The sequence below is a fragment of the Tachyglossus aculeatus genome, chromosome 6, assembly GCF_015852505.1.
Source record: "Tachyglossus aculeatus isolate mTacAcu1 chromosome 6, mTacAcu1.pri, whole genome shotgun sequence".
Lineage (NCBI taxonomy): Eukaryota > Metazoa > Chordata > Mammalia > Monotremata > Tachyglossidae > Tachyglossus > Tachyglossus aculeatus.
The window spans coordinates 28,325,852-28,346,853 of record NC_052071.1 but is presented as its reverse complement, the minus strand read 5'-3'; the positions used below and the strand labels follow the sequence as shown (position 1 = coordinate 28,346,853).

The following is a 21,002-nucleotide window of genomic DNA, read 5'->3' as shown; positions in this document are numbered from 1 at the left end:
AAGAGTACAATACAATAAACAGACACATTCCCTGCCCACAATGAGCTTAAAGTCTGGGGCAGGGGAAGACAGACATTATTAAAAAAAATGTTACAGTTATGTACATAAGTGCTTTGGGGCTGGGATGGAGGAAGAACAGAGGGAGCAAGTCAAGTCAATGCAGAAGGGAATGGGAGAAGAGGAAATGGGGAGTTCAGTATGTGATTGGAGTAGAACTTTGAAGATAGGAGGAGTGATGATCTGTGAGATATGAATGGAGTGGGGCTTCCAAGCCAGAGGGGGGACATGGGAAAAACATTGGCAGAGAGGAATACAGTGAATAGGTTGGCATCAGTTCCCTCATTTGCAAAATGGGGATTTGATATTCTCCCCCATACTTAGATGTTGAGCTCCATGTGGGACAGGGCCTGAGTCCAACCTAGTTATGTCTTCCCTACCACAGGGCCTAGAACAGTGCTTGATGCATAAGTCATTAATATCTCAATTAATATTGTTAGTTAAGTCTAATACTAAGGGGAGAAGGAGAAAAAAGGAGGAAAGGATGGGGGAAGGGAGAAAAAACGTAGAATGAAAAGGCACTTGGGACTGCATCTTTTCTATTGCAGTCTCCCAAGTGCTCATTAGTAGGCACTCACTTCTCTTCCTCTCCCGGAGAGTCCCCTGATACAAAGAAGAAACTTCTCTGCACCTGGGCTCAAGCCTGCCTCTGCTGCATCTGTCACATTCTGACCCTTCTCTTTCTCCCCAGCCCCGGTCGCTATCACTGCTTACAATTGTGTGGTACGAAAAGTATTCTTTTTCTCCCTGCAAAAATTGGAGGGAGATAATTATATCGTGGAGCCACCTACTCCAGTAAACATGGTATATGGCTTGTACAAGCTTACCTGGCAGAATTAAAGTCTGTATGTTCCTTCTGCTATAGGTCTGAAGGACCCAGATTTTCCACCTTCCTCTTCTTTAGTTGTGATCACAAAGAGGTCTCTGGACCGTGAGATCTGTAGCAAGATGCCAGTCGTAAAGCCCAGTGACTGTTTTTTTGTTGTTGTGTTTTGTTCTGCAGGATGAAGAAGATGAAATTAAGCTGGAAATAAACATGCTCAAGAAATATTCCCATCACAGGAACATTGCAACGTACTACGGAGCATTTGTGAAAAAAAGCCCCGCGGGCCAGGATGACCAACTCTGGGTAGGTATTGATGGTATGCATCATTTTTCCCGAGCACTCCCAAGTGCTTGCTTCTCTTTTAACTTCATGTGGTGAACGGGGAGGCTGAGGAACCAATGGAAGGGAGCTGTTGCCATGTGCGGGATGTGGGGTCAAGTTCTAGTTCTCTCCCAGTGCAGTTGATACCTCTGGTACCTCGACAGAGGCTTTCCTTTCCTGCCCTTACCACATTTGCGGAGAGACTGGGCCCAGTTACCAGGTTAAAGAACTTGTGACTGTCTCTCTCTGAGTCACCTATTACTTAGGGTCGTGAGTATAATTAACCCAGTATACAATTGGGTGTGTAGTACGGTATCTTTATCCTTTGAATTAAAAACAATTCTGGCGGACATTAACATTAGTTCCTGTGTTAAGCCTTCTCTCCCTTGTCAGCAGGGTGTGAATTATTCAGAGTGTGGGTTGAGGTTTTGAATGGGACCATCCATCTTCTCTCTGCCCAGGGCCAGGGCCAGAGGAGAAGCTTCTACTCCAGCTCCCAGGCCAAGGTAGGGGGTTGTGGAGCAGCAAAGGAGGCCTCTCCCAGCCCCAGGACAGCCCCGGCACCCTGTCCTCAGATTGTTCCAGCTTAGCAAGGGTTTTGGCCAGGTGGCAACATCGCACAGAGGCTGGTTTGGGTGGCATTGCCCCCCAGGGCAGCACTGTTTCCTGACAGGAATTCCCAGTTCATGCTGGCCAAATGGTATGTGGAGTCAGTGGAAGTGTTGTCTTGGGGCTAAGGGAATTTCCAAGTCAGTCTGGCCTCTGGTGACTACTTCAGCCTGCCTTCCATTTTGGCTGCTCACTTACCCCCAAGCCAGCCTGGAGATCAGTGGTGGTCAAACAGCACCGGAAGCCAGGAGTTCCCTGCTCCCTGAGATGTTTGCACTGGGTCATTGCCACTCCAGGTCCCACACTAGGTTTTAACCTCTTCTGGATCCGGTGACAGAAGACAACTCGCAAGGTTTGGGAACAGTCTTTGGCTAACAGAGTTTGCCCTCAACACCTTCCTTAGGTTGCTTTCCCTAGGTAATTTCACTTCTGATGTTACTTTCTGTGTGTCTGCAGACAGCTTAAAAGGGTTTTGCCCTCCTAAAGAGTGTTTCCTAATTTTATCAGGCCCTATCCTATGGGGCCTTTTTGTTTTCTTATTTTTGAAACAGCTGACTCATCTGAGGCTGTTTCAGGGTCTGTAGTTCACCATCACTGCAGAGAAAAAAAATCAGGTTTTTTTTTTTTTCCCCTATTTGCCAAGTGGTTACATGTCAAGGACAAAAAGACACAAATACTTTTATTTTAAATTATGCCTGATAATGCAAAACTTTGATAATAACGGCCTTACTTCATGATGGTCAATGTTTTAGTTAGTGGGTTTGTTATCATATAAAAAATACTCAGAAGGCTAATCTGTAACTTCAAGGGCAGCAAAGATAACATTTTCAGACTAATGGGCTGCATTAGGAAACTAAAAGTAAGTGGGACACTGTCAAGGTAATGTGTCTATTTCAGTAATAATTTCACATGGATGGACTTTACCTATATAATAATAATTGTGGCATGTGTAAAGTGCTTACTATGTGCCGATCACTGTACTGAGTGCTGGGGTGGATACAAGCAAATCGAGTTGGACCTAGTCCCTGTCCCACATGGGGCTCACAGTCTTAATTCCCATTTTACAAACTGAGGTAACTGAGGCACAGAGAATTTGTGACGTTCCCAAGGTCACACAGCAGACAAGTTGCAGCAATTTAAGTGGATTATTTTTTTCCTGCTGAAATTGTGAAATTGTGAATGGAGAAGAGTAAACAAGAGTTACAGCACTTAGAACAGTGCTTTGCATATAGTAAGCACTAAATAAATGCCATAAAAAAGTATATTTTTATTTTTTGATGGTATTTATTAAGTGCTGCATATGTGCCAGGCACTGCTGGGGTTGATACAAGCTAGTCAGGTTGAACACAGTCCATGTCGCACAACATTGTGCTCAGTTTTAATCCCCATTTTGCAGATAACTGAAGCACAGGATGTGAAGTGACTTGCCCAAGATCACACAGCAGACAAGTGGCAGAGCTGGGATTAGAACCTAGGTCCTTCTGACTCCCAGTCCCCTGCTGATGGTACATCAGGATTCAGAGTCAAAAATAACAATCAGATAATAGTAATGGGATAAAATTGTAGAAAGGACAAAATAAGCCCAATCCTCCCCACTACTTCCATGGTAGGTAGGACGCAGACCTAAGAGGGAATGGCTGCTCCCTTGGCACTTCTAGGCTTCCCAGGGAGAACCTGCAATAAGCACTCAGTGGATGTACATAAACTGAACCCTCTTTACTCACTGCCTGGCCTGGAACATGACTGTGGCCAGTTGATTTTTTTTTTCCAGTTTAGGCTGGAGTTTAAGCCTGGGCAGTATGAGAAGGTGCTCTGTAGACAGAACATGGTTTGCCCATTTGGGGAATTCAGTCTTTACTGGTTAAATACAATAGGCAGATGAAGATAATATATTCATAGGGTTAGTCTCTCTCTCAATTCTCAGACTGTAGTTGGGCAGGTTTGATCTGCTTGGTAAAGTACCATGGGAATGTCAGGTATTACAGGCATCATTTGTGAAACACCATGACCCTAGGTATGGGTCAAAATTTAACTCACATCCCATGAGAAGCAGCATGGCATAGCATATAGAGCACGGACCTGGGAGTCAGAAGGTGATGGGTTCTAATCCCAGCTCCGCCAACTGTCTTCTGTGTGACTTCGGGCAAGTCACTTTACTTCTCTGTAGCTTAGTTACCTCATATATAAAATGGAGATTGAGACTGTGAGCCTCATGTGGGACAGGGACTGTGTCCAATCCCATTTGCTTGTATCCACCCCAGTGCTTAATACAGAGCCTGGCACATTGGAAGTGCTTAACAAAAACTGCAAGTATTATTAATTATGATTATTATTATCCCTTCCTCAGTGTCATTGGCATGGGGAGAAATAGATGACTGGGGAAGAAACCGGGAGAGTAATGAAGTAGTGTAGTCTCAGGATTTAATTGGCCAGCTTTTGGGGTGTATGTTTTAACCTAGAAACCTGGAACTCCAGGTTTTTTTCCATTCTGTGATAAACAGCCATCATCCCAGAAGAAGCTGAATAGCCTTAACAATTTCTTTGTAAATGTTCAAAACCATATCCCATACCAATCATATGAGCTAAAATTTGATTGTGGCTTTTATTTGATTTAGAAGATTACAGTCTTCTAAGTTATCTATACAAGGTGGCTACTCCCAACCAATGGTTCTGTGCTCCCCTGCAGCTGGTGATGGAATATTGTGGAGCTGGTTCTGTAACAGATTTAGTTAAGAAAACCAAAGGGAATTGCTTCAAGGAAGACTGGATTGCCTATATATGTAGAGAAGTTCTCAGGGTAAGTAACAAAACTATTATTCTCATTTGGAAAGACCCGTGATTCCCATTATAAATCATTTTATTCAAAGCTTGGGGTGTCCAGGAAAGAATATGCATCAGGAGATTTTCTAGCCATTATGTGTAAGATTGTGAGCTACTTTTCAGGGGAAAGAATAGCAGGGACTTTAGGTCATATAAAAGAAAACTCTATTTAAAATTAATTTCCTAATCTCCAAAATGTCAACTTGCATAAACTGAACAGAAAATATTTGTAACCAAATTGAGTTGTTAAATTGGGAACAAGATAATATAATTGCTGAAAATCAGTAAATCCTCTAGTCTCATTTCTGAGTCAAATTGAGAGTACAGAAAAGAAAAATGAGTGACCCCTATAGTTGTCTTTCTAATCCCCTTTCTTACCAAGCCAAAGTAGAATTCCCTCAAACTATGTTGAGAAAATTCACCTTTAAATACTGTAGGATGAAAAGCCCAAACCTTAGTCATTTTAGAATCAACAGTTCCTCCAAAGAAAAAAGTAGCAAAAAACCCCAAAGCTGAACATTTATAAAAGAGGAAAAGACTACATTGCTATGGTTTTCTTGCAGGGTTTAGCACACCTTCATAGTCACCACGTTATTCACCGAGACATAAAAGGACAGAATGTTCTGCTCACTGAAAATGCAGAAGTAAAACTGGGTAAGTTTTCCTGATGCCATTGTCTAAAGGCGCATGTTATAGGCACTTAAAACTCCTTCATTTAAGCTAATTGTAGTAAATATAATGTGTTAAATATGAAAAATATTTTGAAAATATCTGTGATTTGCATTTATATGGTAGTGTTCTTGCAGAACTAAAGAGGTGAACAGTTTAATGTTTTATTCTGCTTATTAGTAAACCTTCCTTTCCGGAAACTTAAACTACTTGAAAAGTACACTGTTTATTCATTATTTTCTTCTAATGTCACCTAAAATGACATAAAAACCTATACTGGATAATCATTCAATTAAAAAAGTTTTAAAATCTAATCCCAAAATTATACCCATGGGGCTTTGCAGGGTTTTAGTCCATTCTGAAAAAGTGGCCAGATCAGGACTATTTTTTTTTTTACTCTATATCTTGTCACAAATACTAGAAATGTGACAGCTCAGTTTTCCATGTAGAATATGGTTCCATGGGCAATGCTACTGCCTAATGAGGACAATATGTTTTCAAGATACATTTCTCAACATCATTTGAATTGTCTGGAAATATTGGAGAGCTGTTTTCTGTAGTACAAGAATTTGTGTTACACTCTAGGATATGTCGATATATAAAATACTGGCCAATTTAAAATGGCATATGTTCAAATATAGTTTTATTTAATCTTGTAATTATTCTTATATGACACTAGTAGGTCTCATATAACACTGCTTCAATACTAGATGAGTCTACTTTATGTACATCCATGCAATTCTATATATTACTGTGTGGGAGAAAAGTAGGGAATGAAACATCAAGAAGTAGGGGAAGAATGTCATTTGGAACTTAAGAACACACTCAAGGTACCATATGTGGAAGAAAGGCTCAGTAGAAATCCAGAAAATAGCTGGCTAATGTGGGCAGGGAAGACCACAATGACTCCCTTGGCAGCTATCCTGGCAAGTACTTGCTGGTTCGTGGCCATGCACAGCATTCACACTATACTGCTGATCACTTTGGCCCAAAATAGGTTTTGTACATAAAATTCCTAAACGCATTTCACAATTTAAAAACCAAAATGTGGAAAGCACATTAGGAGAGCCATTCAAATTTCACATCCAAAAATAAGTACATTATATGCTGCAGCCAAGGAGAGGTATTTTTCTTCCAAATTAAGTTGAGGCCATTGCTTTTTGGGTGGATGAGGAGAGAAGGGGCTAGGAATTTCTCTGCAAGGGGATGTGGGTAGTGGTGCACTACTCAGAGTTGGGAAAGTCTTAGGGGGAACGAGGGGAGGGAAAGATACTTGGGGAGAATGGTGAAGGTGAGAAGCAGAATGAGAGTCATCTGGGTGGTTCTGTTGTTCACTCAGGGCAGGAATCATAAATTCTTAGATTGTGAGTCCCACTGAAGGACAGGGACCAGGAAGCAGCATGACGCGGTGGATACGGCGTGAGCCTGGGAGTCAGAAGGTCATGGGTTCTAATCCTGCTCCTCCACTTGTCTGCTGGGTGACCTTGGGCATGTCATTTCACTTCTCTGGGTTTCTCTTACCTGGGATGGGGACTGTGCCCAACCTGATAAGCTTGTATCCACCCCAGCAGTTAGTATGATGCCTCACACATAGTAAACTCTCGTCAAATACCACATTATTATTATTTCCTACATGTGTAATTTCTTCCTACGCTTAGTTCAATACTTTGTACCCAGTAAACACTTAAGAAAGACTATTACTGCCACTACCAACTCTATTGTTTTGCATTTTCCCAAGCATCTGATACAGTGCTCTGCACAAAATGAATGCTCAGGAAATACCATTGATTGACTGATCATGGTAGATGAGAAGAAAGGTGCAGTAGTTTCTCCAAGACATGATTGCAATGCCCTTCACTCTTGTGAATATCTTGTCTATAGGAAGTATATGTATCTTGCATATGGAAAGTGAAAAATATTCAAGATATTCACAAGATTGAAAGATATTCAAGCCACTGACTCTTTCTCCCCTTAGCTGAGATAGACAGAGATAATGTTTTTTTACAACCATCAAAGCACTTTGTTTATGGAGTGAATGATTCAGTGGTACTGTTATTTTGTTTTAAATTCATTCGTTCATGAATTCATTCCCTCAACTGTATTTATTGAGTGCTTACTCTGTGCAAGGCACTGCACTAAGAGCTTGGGATAGTACAATATAACAGAAACAGTCCCTGCCCACAACTTCCTTATGACTTATTGAATGTATATAATGAAAGAGGATCAACATTTTTTTTTATTCATTACGAAACTAAGTTTATAACAACCTCCCCATAACCCTTAATTTTCATCATCTACATGTTTTTGAAGATTTGGGTTTTTTTTGTCTCAGTGTGTTTCAGTATTTGTTTCTAGTGTTGCATACTGATGCTTAGGAATAGATAATCTTTTTCCCGCCAATTTTACTTACCATTAAGGCTGCAATAATTTATATTTAGCAATCCTAATTACTATTTTCCTTGTTTGCTTTAAAGCAGAATACACATAATTTATAAATCCCTTAATCAACTGTTCTTTTAGTCCTTACATGTAATATTATTTATTGATCTTGTGTGAATGTTTAACTTTTAACTCTGCAGTTAATATGTATGTGGGTGGATGTGGGAGTGTTCAAGATCCCAAACCTATTCTCTGATAGTTAAGAGGATTACCTCTGATGTTGTTATATCTCATGATGAATTGTAGAGGGAATGCAATCTAACACCTCTTCACCTTAAATCTGTGTCCTTCTGGCAAAGCAAGTTGGTTGACAAATTGTGGTCCAACATGTGGCCACTGATAGAAATTTCCCTATAGCTTTTCTAAAATTGTGTTCGGTCCATTGTGGGCAGGGAAAGTGTCTGTTAATTGTTGCATTGTACTCTCCCAAGCACTTAGTACAGTGCTTTGCACACACTAAGTGCTCAATAAATACAACTGAATGAATATCATAAACAAGCAAAACTGGACAGGACATCTTGTGTACCTATTTTTAAATACAGTTATTTCTTTTAAAATGCCTTTAGATTATAATACAGAAATTGCAGGTTCACTTGAGATAAGATTCTCTTTCGACACCACCCTTCTCATCAGCCTTTGAATGTTTTGACTGACTTGAATAAAATGATTAGGGCCCATTTCAATGAAGTTAGCACTATTTAGCACAGGTGATGACAGATTTTCAGCAAGAAGTACATTTTCTGCTCAATAGGAAGTGAAAGACAACATTTTAAAAGTTAAGCATTTGTGCTTGAACCCAATAAAAATTCAAAGTATTTTATCAAGATATATTTGCATTGCTATTTGATCAATTTTTGGTATATTCATATTGTTTTAGTCAATTTTTTGTATCTCAGGAGCACATTCATACAGATTACATTATTTTCTGTGGGGAAATAAACTTCAATAAGCGCTCTTTTGCAACACACTGTATTTTTGAGGAATTAATAAGGAGTGCCAACTGGGGTTCAGTAGTGTGTCAAGACTAGAAGATTGTACTATCTCCAACGATAATGTCTTTCAGAATTTCATAACATGCATTCTCGGTAATCATTGTCATTCCCTGCCCACAACGAGTTTACAGTCTAAAGTGGGGAAGATGGACTGAGCACAGTTTTAGAAAAACCATAGGGATATGTCTATCAGTGGCCATACATCAGACCATGATTTGCCACCCAACTTGCTTTGCCAGAAGGACACAGATTTGAGGTGAAGTGCTAGATCTTATTCCCTCTAAATCCCTCTCACTGCCATTAAAGATGATTTCCTCAGCTGGCACATAGCAATTCATCACTATCTCTGCATGATACTTTCTAAAATAATACCTAACTCACAGAGATAATTAATGTGAACGTATATTTAAAAAAAAAACTAGAGCATTCTTCAAATTTGTTAAATTATTCAGTTTCTCTTAGTCCTTCCTCAATCTTTTCTCAGGTAAGGCTCCATACCAAAATTCTGTTTGGTAATGGTTTTATCAGATGTGATATGGACTTCATTCGTTATTTTAAATATTTCTCTATATATCAAAATGCCTGGAAAATTATGAGACTATTCCTATGAAAAGCTAATAATATGTATTTTAAATGCTGCTCATAAATGTAATTGTTTCTGTATTCTGGCATCAAGTCCAGATACATATTTTAATAACTTTGGTAGTTCAGAACATATTAGTGGAGCTTTTTTGATATTTATGGAAAACATTCCACTAATCTATTATAGATTTATAAAAGGTTGCAACATCTCCTTCTAATATAAGCAGCAGAGGAAGACTCATTCCCAGTATTCCAGGCTCCATGGTAAACTTTTACTACATGGGTCTGAAATCTGTTATCCATTCATTGCAGTTTTAATGTTTTCCTTCCAAGTGGGAGCAATAACTTACCAAATGTCCCTAAAGTCAGTGGGTGGGTTCATGGTTTTCTGCATATGCTTAACTTTTCAGTGGATTTTGGGGTGAGTGCTCAATTGGACAGAACTATTGGAAGAAGAAATACCTTCATTGGCACACCTTATTGGATGGCACCTGAGGTCATAGCTTGTGATGAGAATCCAGATTCCACCTATGATTACCGAGTGAGTATTAAAGCTCTGGCCACCAATGTCTATCTAAGTGAAAGGGATTTTTGTAACTGGAAAAGATTTTTTAAGTGTTAAAGTAAAATATTGAAAAGAAGAAAGCTTTTGCTTTCATTTGAGTTACAATAATGAATATTATCCCCCAAAGCTAACATTTATAATAGCATTTATTGTGGAAGTGTTTCACTAGCAGTCTGTGACTTTGTGGGGAAAGGCTAGAGCATTTCTCAGAAGTTTCTATTTTAAAATCGTTACAGACTATGTTGTGCATTTGGGTAGCTGTCGCTATTTATGATCATCTGTCACTTTAAGGAACTCTGGGTAATGCATACCAGAATTTAATTTTAAAAAATGCACAAAGAAACTCATATGCCTGATGTTTTATGCATATTTTGAATCATATTTTGAATCATTTACTTCTTGAAAGTTTTTTAATGTGTAAGTATTTACAGGTGGGGCCAAATCTGAAGGATAACAAATCAAATATAAATTATGTTCTGTAAAAGAACTATTTATGTCCTAAAGAAATAATTCCTTTCTCTAGAGGATATATGTCTAACTTTTTAATGAGACAGTAGTTTTTCAATCTCTGACTTCTTATTCCGTCATCAGTGATAATGACCTTAATCATGCCTTATCTCAGTTCAAAAAATTCATTCATTCATTCATTCAATCGTATTTATTGAGCACTTACTGTGTGCAGAGCACTGTACTAAATGCTTGGGAAGTACAAGTTGGCAACATATAGAGATGGTCCCTACCCAGCAGCGGGCTCACAGTCTAGAAGGGGGAGACAGACAACAAAACAAAACATATTAACAAAATAAAATAAATAAAATAGTAAATATGTACAAGTAAAATAAATAGAGTAATAAATCTGTACAAACATATATACAGGTGCTGTGGGGAGGGGAAGAGGAAGGAGGGGGCTCAGACTGGGAAGGCCTCCTGGAGGAGGTGAGCTTTCAGTAGGGCTTTGAAGGGAGGAAGAGAGCTAGCTTAGCGGATGTGCAGAGGGAGGTCATTCCAGGCCAGGGGGAAGACGTGGGCCGGGGGTCGATGGCGGGAAAGGCGAGAACGAAGCACAGTGAGGACGTTAGCAGCAGAGGAGTGGAGTGTGCGGGCTGGACTGTAGAAGGAAAGAAGGGAGGTGAGGTAGGAGGGGGCGAGGTGATGGAGAGCCTTGAAGCCGAGAGTGAGGAGTTTTTGCCTGATGCATAGGTTGGTTGGTAGCCACTGGAGATTTCTGAGGAGGGGAGTAACATGCCCAGAGCGTTTCTGCACAAAGATGATCCGGGCAGCAGCATGAAGTATAGATTGAAGTGGGGAGAGACAGGAGGATGGGAGATCAGAGAGGAGGCTGATGCAGTAATCCAGTCGAGATAGAATGAGAGATTGAACGAGCAGGGTAGCAGTTTGGATGGAGAGGAAAGGGCGGATCTTGGAGATGTTGCGGAGGTGAGGCCGGCAGGTTTTGGTGATGGATTGGATGTGAGGGGTGAACGAGAGAGCAGAGTCGAGGATGACACCAAGGTTGCGGGCTTGTGAAATGGGAAGGATGGTAGTACTGTCAACAGTGACAGGAAAGTCAGGGAGAGGGCAGGGTTTGGGAGGGAAGATAAGGAGGTCAGTCTTGGACGTATTGAGTTTTAGATGGCAGGCAGACTTCCAGATGGAGATGTCTTGAAGGCAGGGGAAGACACGAGCCTGAAGGGAGGGAGAGAGAACAGGGGCAGAGATGTAGATTTGAGTGTCATCAGTGTAGAGATGATAGTTGAAGCCGTGGGAGCGAATGAGTTCACCACGGGAGTGAGTATTGATAGAGAACAGAAGGGGACCAAGAACGTCAGTTCTTGACCCTTGAGGAACCCCTACAGGAAGGGGATGGGAGGGGGAGGAGGAGCCCACAAAAGAGACTGACAATGAGCGGCCGGAGAGATGAGGAGAACCAGGAGAGGACAGAGTCTGTGAAGCCAAGGTTGGATAGTGTGTTGAGGAGAAGGGGCTGGTCCACAGGGGGCTGGTCCACAGTGTCAAAGGCAGCTGAGAGGTTGAGGAGGATTAGGATAGAGTATGAGCCGTTGGATTTGGCAAGCAGGAGGTCATTGGTGACCTTTGAGAGGGCAGTTTCCGTGGAATGTAGGGGACAGAAGCCAGATTGGAGTCCAGGAGAGAGTTGGCGTTGAGGAATTCGAGGCAGCGGGTGGAGACGACTCATTGAGGAAGTTTGGAAAGGAATGGTAGGAGGGAGATAGGGCGATAACTAGAGGGGGAGGTGGGGTCAAGAGAGGGTTTTTTTAGGATGGGGGAGACGTGGGCATGTTTGAAGGCAGAGGGGAAGGAACCCTTGGAGAGTGAGCATTTGAAGATGGAAGTTAAGGAGGGGAAGAGGGATGGAGCGAGAGATTTCATAAGATGAGACGGAATGGGGTCAGAAGCACGGGTGGCCGGAGTAGCCAATTCTTCTATCCATCACCACTGTTAATGTCACCCATAGTTATAGGAAATCACTGTGGCCTCCTTTCCTGCCATACCTCTTTTGTGAAACAATAAAAAAATAGGGAGAGTTGTGGCAGCAGCATCAAAGACTTAAGGACAAATGTAAGCTCATTGTGGGGAACGTGTCTGCTAACTCTGTTGTATTGTGCTCTCACAAGCACTTAGGACAGTGCTGTGCACAAAGTGAGTTCTCAATAAATGCCGGTGATTGATAAGCTGAAATGAAAACAAGTAACAAAAAAAACCCAGCCGAGTATGGCAGCTTTTTATCATACTGGTTAAGAGTATTTCTGTTTAAAGTCCTATTTCAGATTAATCTGTGTCAGTGCCACCATTAGCACCATAATCTGGTAGTGCTAGGGTGCAAAGTACTAAAGATGTGAGTCCTTTAGCCAATTCCTGTGATTTTTCCTACTCCTTGTGTCCACAGTAAAAAACATATCCCTGTTCCTAATAGAAATGCTTAGTAGTAATGATGGTATTTCCAGAGTGCTCAGTATATGCCAACCACCCTGGGAAGCACTGGAGTAGATACAGGATAATCAGAACAGGCACATGCCTCTCCTTGACTTTCCCATCACTGTTGACAGCACTACCATCCTTCCCGTCTCACAAGCCCGCAACCTTGGTGTCATCCTCGACTCCGCTCTCGCGTTCACCCCTCACATCCAATCCGTCACCAAAACCTGCGTCACCTCCGCAACATTGCCAAGATCTGCCCTTTCCTCTCCATCCAAACCACTACCCTGCTGGTTCAATCTCTCATCCTATCCCGACTGGATTACTGCATCAGCCTCCTCTCCAATCTCCCATCCTCCTGTCTCTCCCCACTTCAATCCATACTTCACGCCGCTGCCCAGGTCATCTTTGTGCAGAAACGCTCTGGGCATGTTACTCCCCTCCTCAAAAATCTCCAGTGGCTACCAACCAACCTACGCATCAGGCAAAAACTCCTCACCCTCGGCTTCAAGGCTGTCCATCACCTCGCCCCCTCCTACCTCACATCCCTTTTCTCCTTCTACAGCCCAGCCCGCACCCTCCACTCCTCTGCCGCTAATCTCCTCACTGTGCCTCGTTCTCGCCTGTCCTGACATCGACCCCCGGCCCACATCCTCCTCCTGGCCTGGAATGCCCTCCCTCCGCACATCCGCCAAGCTAGCTCTCTTCCTCCCTTCAAAGCCCTACTGAGAGCTCACCTCCTCCAGGAGGCCTTCCCAGACTGAGCCCCCTCCTTTCTCTCCCCCTCCTCCCCCTCCCCCCGCCTTACCTCCTTCCCCTCCCCACAGTACCTGTATATATGTATATATGTTTGTATGCATTTATTACTCTATTTTATTTGTACATATTCTATTTATTTTATTTTGTTAATATGTTTTGTTGTCTGTCTTCTAGACTGTGAGCCTGCTGTTGGGTAGGGACCGTCTCTATATGTTGCCAACTTGTACTTCCCAAGTGCTTAGTACAGTGCTCTGCACACAGTAAGCGCTCAATAAATACGATTGAATGAATGCAAGTTCCCTATTTTGACTTGCATGGCCTTTTCCACTCTCTTTGTGAAGCTTTTTTAATTGTAAGTACAGCAAAATTGTATAAGGCTAACATTTTTCTGCATATGGGAGTGATAGGGCCTTATTTGATGCTAAAACAAATTCTTACCATGTTTACAGTTAGAACAATGCTTTGCAAATAGTAAGCGCTTAATAAATGTCATTATTATGGCTCATTTTTAGATGGCTCTTTTCTTTTTGAGAATGGTGTCAAAGACTGCAATGTTGTTCTCTTCTCTCTTCCCTTCCCTCTAATTGGTTTCTTGGTCAGTGTGAGTTATAGCTGTAACTCCAGGTGATTAGACCCATTTCAGCCAGTTCCTTAATCTGGTTACTTTGAGTTTTGGGGTTTTTTGATTTTTTTCCCCAATGAAGGATATAAACCACTGATTTGTTCATACGTCTCTCGTGTCTTGTTCATTCCAGTTTCTGCAAACAGAGTTCCACTGATTCACGTGTGGTGGAGGAGTAGGGCCAGTACTTATTTAATTCAAGCAGGAAGCCATTCCACTGGGATTTTGCCCTAGTCCTGCACAAATCAGGCAACAGACTGATTACAGAAAAGACAACCTCTGGTGGCCCTGTTATTTTTCTAATCTCATCCCGACATGCCCCATGCAGAGAAACAGCGTGGCTTAGTGGAAAGAGTGTGGGCTTGGGAGTCAGAGGTTGTGGGTTCTAATCCTGGCTCCGCCACTTAGCTGTGTGACTTTGGGCAAGCCATTTACCTTCTCTGGACCTTAGTTACCTCATCTGTAAAATGAGGATTAAGACTGTGAGCCCCACGTGGGACAACCTGATTACCTTATATCTACCCCAGCGCTTAGAACAGTGCTTAGCGCACAGTAAGTGCTTAACAAATACCATCATCATTATTATTACTGTGATAACTTAGTCATTCATATCATTTTGCCCTGAATTGGATTGTGCCCGAGGATGTCACTCTCGAAAGATAATATTTTACCAAACAGTGGAAGATGGGGAGTTGTCCTAGAAACGAGGAGGAAGGTCTGTCCCATTTGCTTGCAGCTTCCATTTATTTCAATAAAGTTATCTGGCTCATGAATTCATAGCATCACTCACTTCCAAGGACACAGATACCTTAAAATCTTTGAAGTTTTAACTAATGACTGGCCCCTGCATGTGGCGGTCTTAGATTCATGGGGACATAAGAGAGTTCCTGGAGTCTCCGTAGACTATGGTTACATTTGTACATTAATTATTTTCAGTTTCACTGTGCTCTACCTTTAAATTTGTGAAAGGTTTTGATGAGTTGAAGAAAAGAAAATTCACATTGCTCTGTATTCTAGATTCGTTGAGCCTGAGTACTGGTTCCATGTAGTCCCTTGCCACTGAAAGCTATTTCTGCCCAAGCAATGTCCTTAATGCTTTACCAAATTCTATGAATCTAAAATGTTCATCCTAGTAAAAAAGGTCTAGCTGGATTACTCAAGATAAAAGGGGAGAACCTTTTGTGGATGACTTCCAAATTGCAGAAAAACTGTACTTTTAAATGCCAGATACCACTCTCAGCCCCATCCCCTCATGTACATATCCATAATTTATTTTAAGTACTATCTCCCCCAGCTCCCTGTGGGCTGGGAATCTTTCTACTACCTCTGCTGTAATGGTACTCTCCCCAGCTCTTACTACAGTGCTCTGCACACAGTAAGCTCTCAGTAAATACCATTGATTGACCAATTTATAGGTGTCAGCCTTTGAAACAAATTAGACTCCAATTCATGATGGTCATTTCTTTAACATTTCTATTTAAACCGCTAGCAAATTAATCTCTTCTGAACTGAAAAACACAGTTTTCTGTAGGAGAGAAACCTAAGTATGCTCTGTATATAAATTGCATTAATGATTCGGCATTAATCAATGTGACAGTGAGTCTGCTTGAGATTCAGAAATCTACCTTTGTTATTGAAAAATTAAAATTTCATAGTAAATATTTAAAAGGCATTTGATCAGAACAAAAAGGGTACGACACCTTGAAAGAAGTTCAGATAGGATGAAATGGATAATCAGTGTGCTGGCATGAAAAGAATGGTTTACTGTGGCCTTTCGGTGGTTTGGGGAGCCTGAATGGCTCCTCCTCTTATCCTCCAGCTACCTTGCAGTGGTAGGAGAATGTGGAAGGGGAGTGCTGTGGTGGCTCTTGCTGCTGATGGGAGTTAGCTGACATTTTAACTGTGGAAAAAAATAGACATTTTTGAACAGAACACAGGGAAATCTATCTTTTCCACGTCAAAGTCTGAATGAGGAGTGGGGCTTGAATTTTACTATGCTTTGGCACCTCTACCTCGAGCTCCAGTCAGAGTCTTTGAGCATGTTGAAATGATGTGATTTATTTTCAATATTTTCTTGGGATTTTTGGTGAAGTTCAGGTTTCACTTCCTTTTCCCTCTAGGTTTAATAGATCCCAAAAGAAGTAGTTGTTTCTTATCTCTGTTCTGTAAATGTCCAAGTACATAGGCTGGTCATACATGAATGTCCCAGGACAGTCCTGGTTTCTGTAGGGTGTTAGGTAATTTTAGAAAATATAAAACGCTCCAGGATTAGAACTTCTTGCACTAATCCCCAGTTGTTGTTCTGTTGGGGTTCATCCATTTCCACCTCCAGGTTAGAGCCCAATTCTTTCATATTCAAAGACACCACTGTTGGTGAACTTCACCTGTGAGTTCATGCTTGGCTGAAAAGGCCAGTAGGGTTCCGGAAGTCCCTTCACATTGTGCACCCAAAACACTACCCTTAGTTGTGCCGTCATGTTTGATGTTGCTGTGCCCAGCACTGTTTTCTCTTTTTATTCCTTTGTCCCTGTGCCTTATGGTGCTTTTCTTCGAAGAGAGTAGCTCCTTTCTTGAAGTGAATGCGGCAAGCTGGTCTATCCTCAATGATTGACTGCCAGTTTTCAGCTGAGATGCAACAGCGTTTGAGGTTTTGTTGTACTGTGACCTTAAAACATTTCCTCAGTCTTTCTTGCTTTCGATTTCCCACTCTCAGCTTTCTGTGCAGCAGTTCCTTGTGTATCCTGTTGCCCGTCCGTTCTCTACACGTTCTCCAACACTGTCCTCCCTGTTTCACAAGCCTGTAACCAGGGCATTGTCCTTGACTCATCGCTTTCATTCAACCCACATATTTAATCTCACCAAATTCCATTAGTTCTACCTTCATATCATTGCTAAAATCCACCTTTGTTCTCCATCCAAACTGCTACTATGTTGATCAAGCCATTGTAATATAGTGCCTTGTCTACTGCATCAGCCTCCTCACTGACCTCCTCACTCTCTGTCTCTCCCCACTCCAGTCCATAATTCACTCTGCTGCCCAGATCATTTTTGTAAAAATATGTTCAGTCCACATCTCCCCACTCCTCAAGAACTTCCAGTGGTTGCCCATCCACCTTCACATCTAACAGAAAACGCTTACTATCAGCAGTGAACCACTGAATCTGCTTGCCCCCTCCTACCTTCCCTCTCTGTTTTCCTACTTCAACCCAGCCCACACACTTTGCTCCTCTGTCACCAACCTACTCACTATAACTTGATCTCATCTATTTGACCGTCAGCCCCTTACCCACGTTCTCCCTCTGGCCTGAATTCCCTTCCTCTTCATATATGACAGACCATCACTCTCCCCACTTTCAGAGTCTTCGAAATCATATTTCCTCCAAGAGGCTTTTCCCCTAAGTCTTCATCTCCCCTACTTGTATTGCCTATGAACTTGAATCTGTACCCTTTGAGCATTTGATATCCACCCCATTCTCAGTCTCAAAGCACTTAGGTGCACATCCATAATTTATTTTAACATGTCTCTTCCCTCTAGACTAAGAATCTCATGGACAGGAAATTTGCCTACCAACTCTGTTGTACTCTTCCAAGTTGTTAGTATGGTGCTCTGCATACAATATGCACTCAGTAAATACCACTGATTGATTGATCATCTGAAGGTCCCATGGAACTCTTGCATTTATAGTACAAACATCCCAAAGCCCTAAGAGGCTTTAGCCCACTTTTCCGTAGCCCTCTGCTCTCCCCTCACCTTTTTAACCACAAGATAGAAGACCCAATCCTCAGATGGTATTCTGACATTCAGCTTTTCAACAAAATAATATGGTCTGTCTGTCAAAGCTGGGCTTCACCCAAGAACACACTCTTGATAGAAAGAATTGCCTGTTGTGTTTTGCAACTGCTTTTAACCCTTCTCATTTTTCATCTGCCAGACTCTCCCTTTTGCGTTGATGAAAGCTGTCTACTGTATACCTGTGGAATGTGTACCTCGTGGTTTAGGCAGGGGCAGGTGGGGAGAATTGGCTGGATCACTCACTCCTGACAGCCGCAGAGCCCCTTGGGGACAGGAACCGGACAGTGGCCTGATTGGTAACCATCCAGCAGCAGCAGCAGCAGCAGATGGGGCAAGTCAATGCACTTTGTGCCCTTTCCAGAGTGCCTCTTACTGGAACATTGGATCACTTTCCCAGGGCCCCGAGTTTGCAAAGCCCTGTGTGACCTGGAGCTCCTGGTGCTTGCTAGAGCTGATCGTTGGATGGTATTAATGGAGCACTTTTTATGTGCAGAGCACTGTACTAAGCACTTGGGAGAGCACAGTGCAACAAAATTCGAAGACCCACTCCCTGCCCATAATGGGCTTACGGTCTACAAGGGGAGACAGTCGTCAACATAAACAAATAATTTATAATGAGCTGATGAGCCCCTGCATAAGGCAGATAGGGACTTGGGGAAAAGGCGAAGTGTGTGATAGAATTTCCCTTTGCTGCACCCTCTGAAGTGTCTCTTTGTGCCAGGGAAAATTGCCAGCTTTTCTAAATGGAAACATACAGTTCTATCTCTGTCCTTCCCAAAATCCATCATCCAATTAGGCCAGAGGATTGGCTTCTAGCTGCCCTTTGTCCATATGCACTTTTCATTTGGATGCGAAAGCACCCACAGTTCTGAGCCAGTCATCCCAAAATTAAAAACAGCTGATAAATATCCACAAGGAAAAGGCCAGTTCTTTTTCTGTTCTTCAGAGCATGCTCTGAATTAGCATGTTACAATAAATCTCAATAAAGCTGGAGGTGGAAATGGAACCCTAGGATGAAAAGTTGTAGGGCAAAGGTCACAGGTCCGAAAATGTCCTTCTCTGAAGTATCTTCTCATTCTGTCTTCTCCAAGAAGACAGCTGGAGCAGCTGGGATAGTCAGCATGGTGTAGTGTCTAGAGCCCGGGCCTGGAAGCCAGAAGGCCGTGGGTTCTAATCCTGGCTCTGCCACTTGTATGCTGTGTGACCTTGGGCAAGTCACTTCACTTCTCTGTGCTTCTGTTACCTCATCTATAAAATGGGGATTAAGACTGTGAGTGCCACGTGGGACAGGGACTGTGTCCAATCTGATTTGCTTGCATCCACCCCAGTGCTTAGTACAGTGCCTGGCACACAAGTAAGCGCTTAACAAGTATCATTATTATTATCATTATTATTAATAATAAGATGAAGCCTTCTCCAATTATTTCCCACCAATGTACCTCTTAGCACTAAAGTATTTACCACCCATGCCAAGCACTTTAACATATAGCTGTCTATAGGTTAGTGGTACGTAATATTAATTGTGGTATTTATTAAGAGTTTACTATCAGGCAAGCACTATACTAAGCACTGGGGTAGATCCAAGGTAATCAGGTCAGGTGCAGTCCCTGTCCCACATTTATTCGACACTTTGTTATCATGCATTTATTGCTAATAGAATCTTTCTTGACCCTCCTGATCCTGCAATTTGTTAATGCTTTGTTTTCCCCATTTGATAGTAAGCTCTTTGATGATGGGGAACATGTGTTTTGCTTCAGTTGTTCTCTCATTCATTCATTCATTCAATCATATTTATTGGGCACTTACTGTGAGCAGAGCACTGTACTAAGCACTTAGGAAGTACAAATCGGCAACATATAGAGACGGTCCCTACCCAACAATGAGCTCACAGTCTAGAAGGGGGAGACAGACAGAAAAACAAAACAAGGAGACAGGTGTCAATATCAACAGAATAAATAGAATTATAGCTATATACACATCATTAATAAAATTAATAATAAATATGTACAAATATGCACAAATGCTGTGGGAAGGGGAAGGGGGAAGGGCAGGGAAAGGGGGGAAGGAGGAGGAGGAGAGGAAAAAGGGGTTTTTCAGGCTGGGAAGGCCTCCTGGAGGAGGTGAGCTCTCAGTAGGGCTTTGAAGGGAGGAAGAGAGCTTGTGTGGAGGGAGGGCATTCGAGGCTTTGCACCTAGTAAGCACTTAATAAATGCCATCATCATCATCATCATCATCATTAGAGGTAGGATGTGGGCCAGGGGGTAACGGCGGGACAGGCGAGAATGAGGCACAGTGAGAAGGTTAGCGACAGAGGAGCAAAGTGTGCAGGCTGGGCTGTAGAAGGAGAGAAGGGAGGTGAGGTTGGGGGGGGGCAAGGTGATGGAGGGCCTTGAAGCCGAGAGTGAAGAGTTTTTGCTTTATTCGAAGGTTGACAGGCAATCACTGGAGATTTTTGAGGAGGGGAGTGACATGCCCAGAGCGTTTCTATACAAAGATAATCCGGACAGCAGAATGAAGTATAGATTGAAGCGGGGAGAGACAGGAGGCTAGGAGATCATAAAGGAGGCTAATGCAGTAATCCAGTCGGGACAGGATGAGAGATTGAACCAGCAAGGTAGCGGTTTGGATGGAGAGGAAAGGGCGGATCTTGGCGATATTGTGGAGGTGAGAATAGCAGGTTTTGGTGACGGATTGGATGTGTGGGGTGAATGAGAAAGCAGAAGCAAGGATGACACCAAGGTTGCAGGCCTGGGAGATGGGAAGGATGGTAGTGCTGTCTACAGTGACAGGAAAGTCAGGGAGAGGACAGGGTTTGGGAGGGAAGATAAGGAACTCAGTCTTGGACATGTTGAGTTTTAGATGGTGGGCAGACATCCAGATGGAGATGTCCTGAAGGCAGGAGGAGATGCGAGCCTGAAGGGAGGGAGAGAGAACAGGGGTGGAGATGTAGATTTGGGTGTCATTAGCGTAGAGATGATAGTTGAAGCTGTGGGAGCAAATGAGTTCACCAA

General features: G+C 42.4%; 1 protein-coding gene across 6 annotated transcripts in view; it reads left to right on the top strand.

Annotated features, from left to right (window-relative positions):
• Nucleotides 1-21,002, top strand: part of NRK (Nik related kinase) — a 183,214-nt gene that overhangs the window by 74,047 nt on the left and 88,165 nt on the right. For all 6 annotated transcript variants that reach the window (XM_038748637.1, XM_038748635.1, XM_038748636.1 and 3 more), the window contains exons 4-7: nt 1,061-1,186; nt 4,500-4,610; nt 5,197-5,287; nt 9,726-9,856. In XM_038748637.1, coding sequence (XP_038604565.1) covers nt 1,061-1,186; nt 4,500-4,610; nt 5,197-5,287; nt 9,726-9,856 — 459 coding nt within the window. The remainder of the gene's footprint in view (nt 1-1,060; nt 1,187-4,499; nt 4,611-5,196; nt 5,288-9,725; nt 9,857-21,002) is intronic.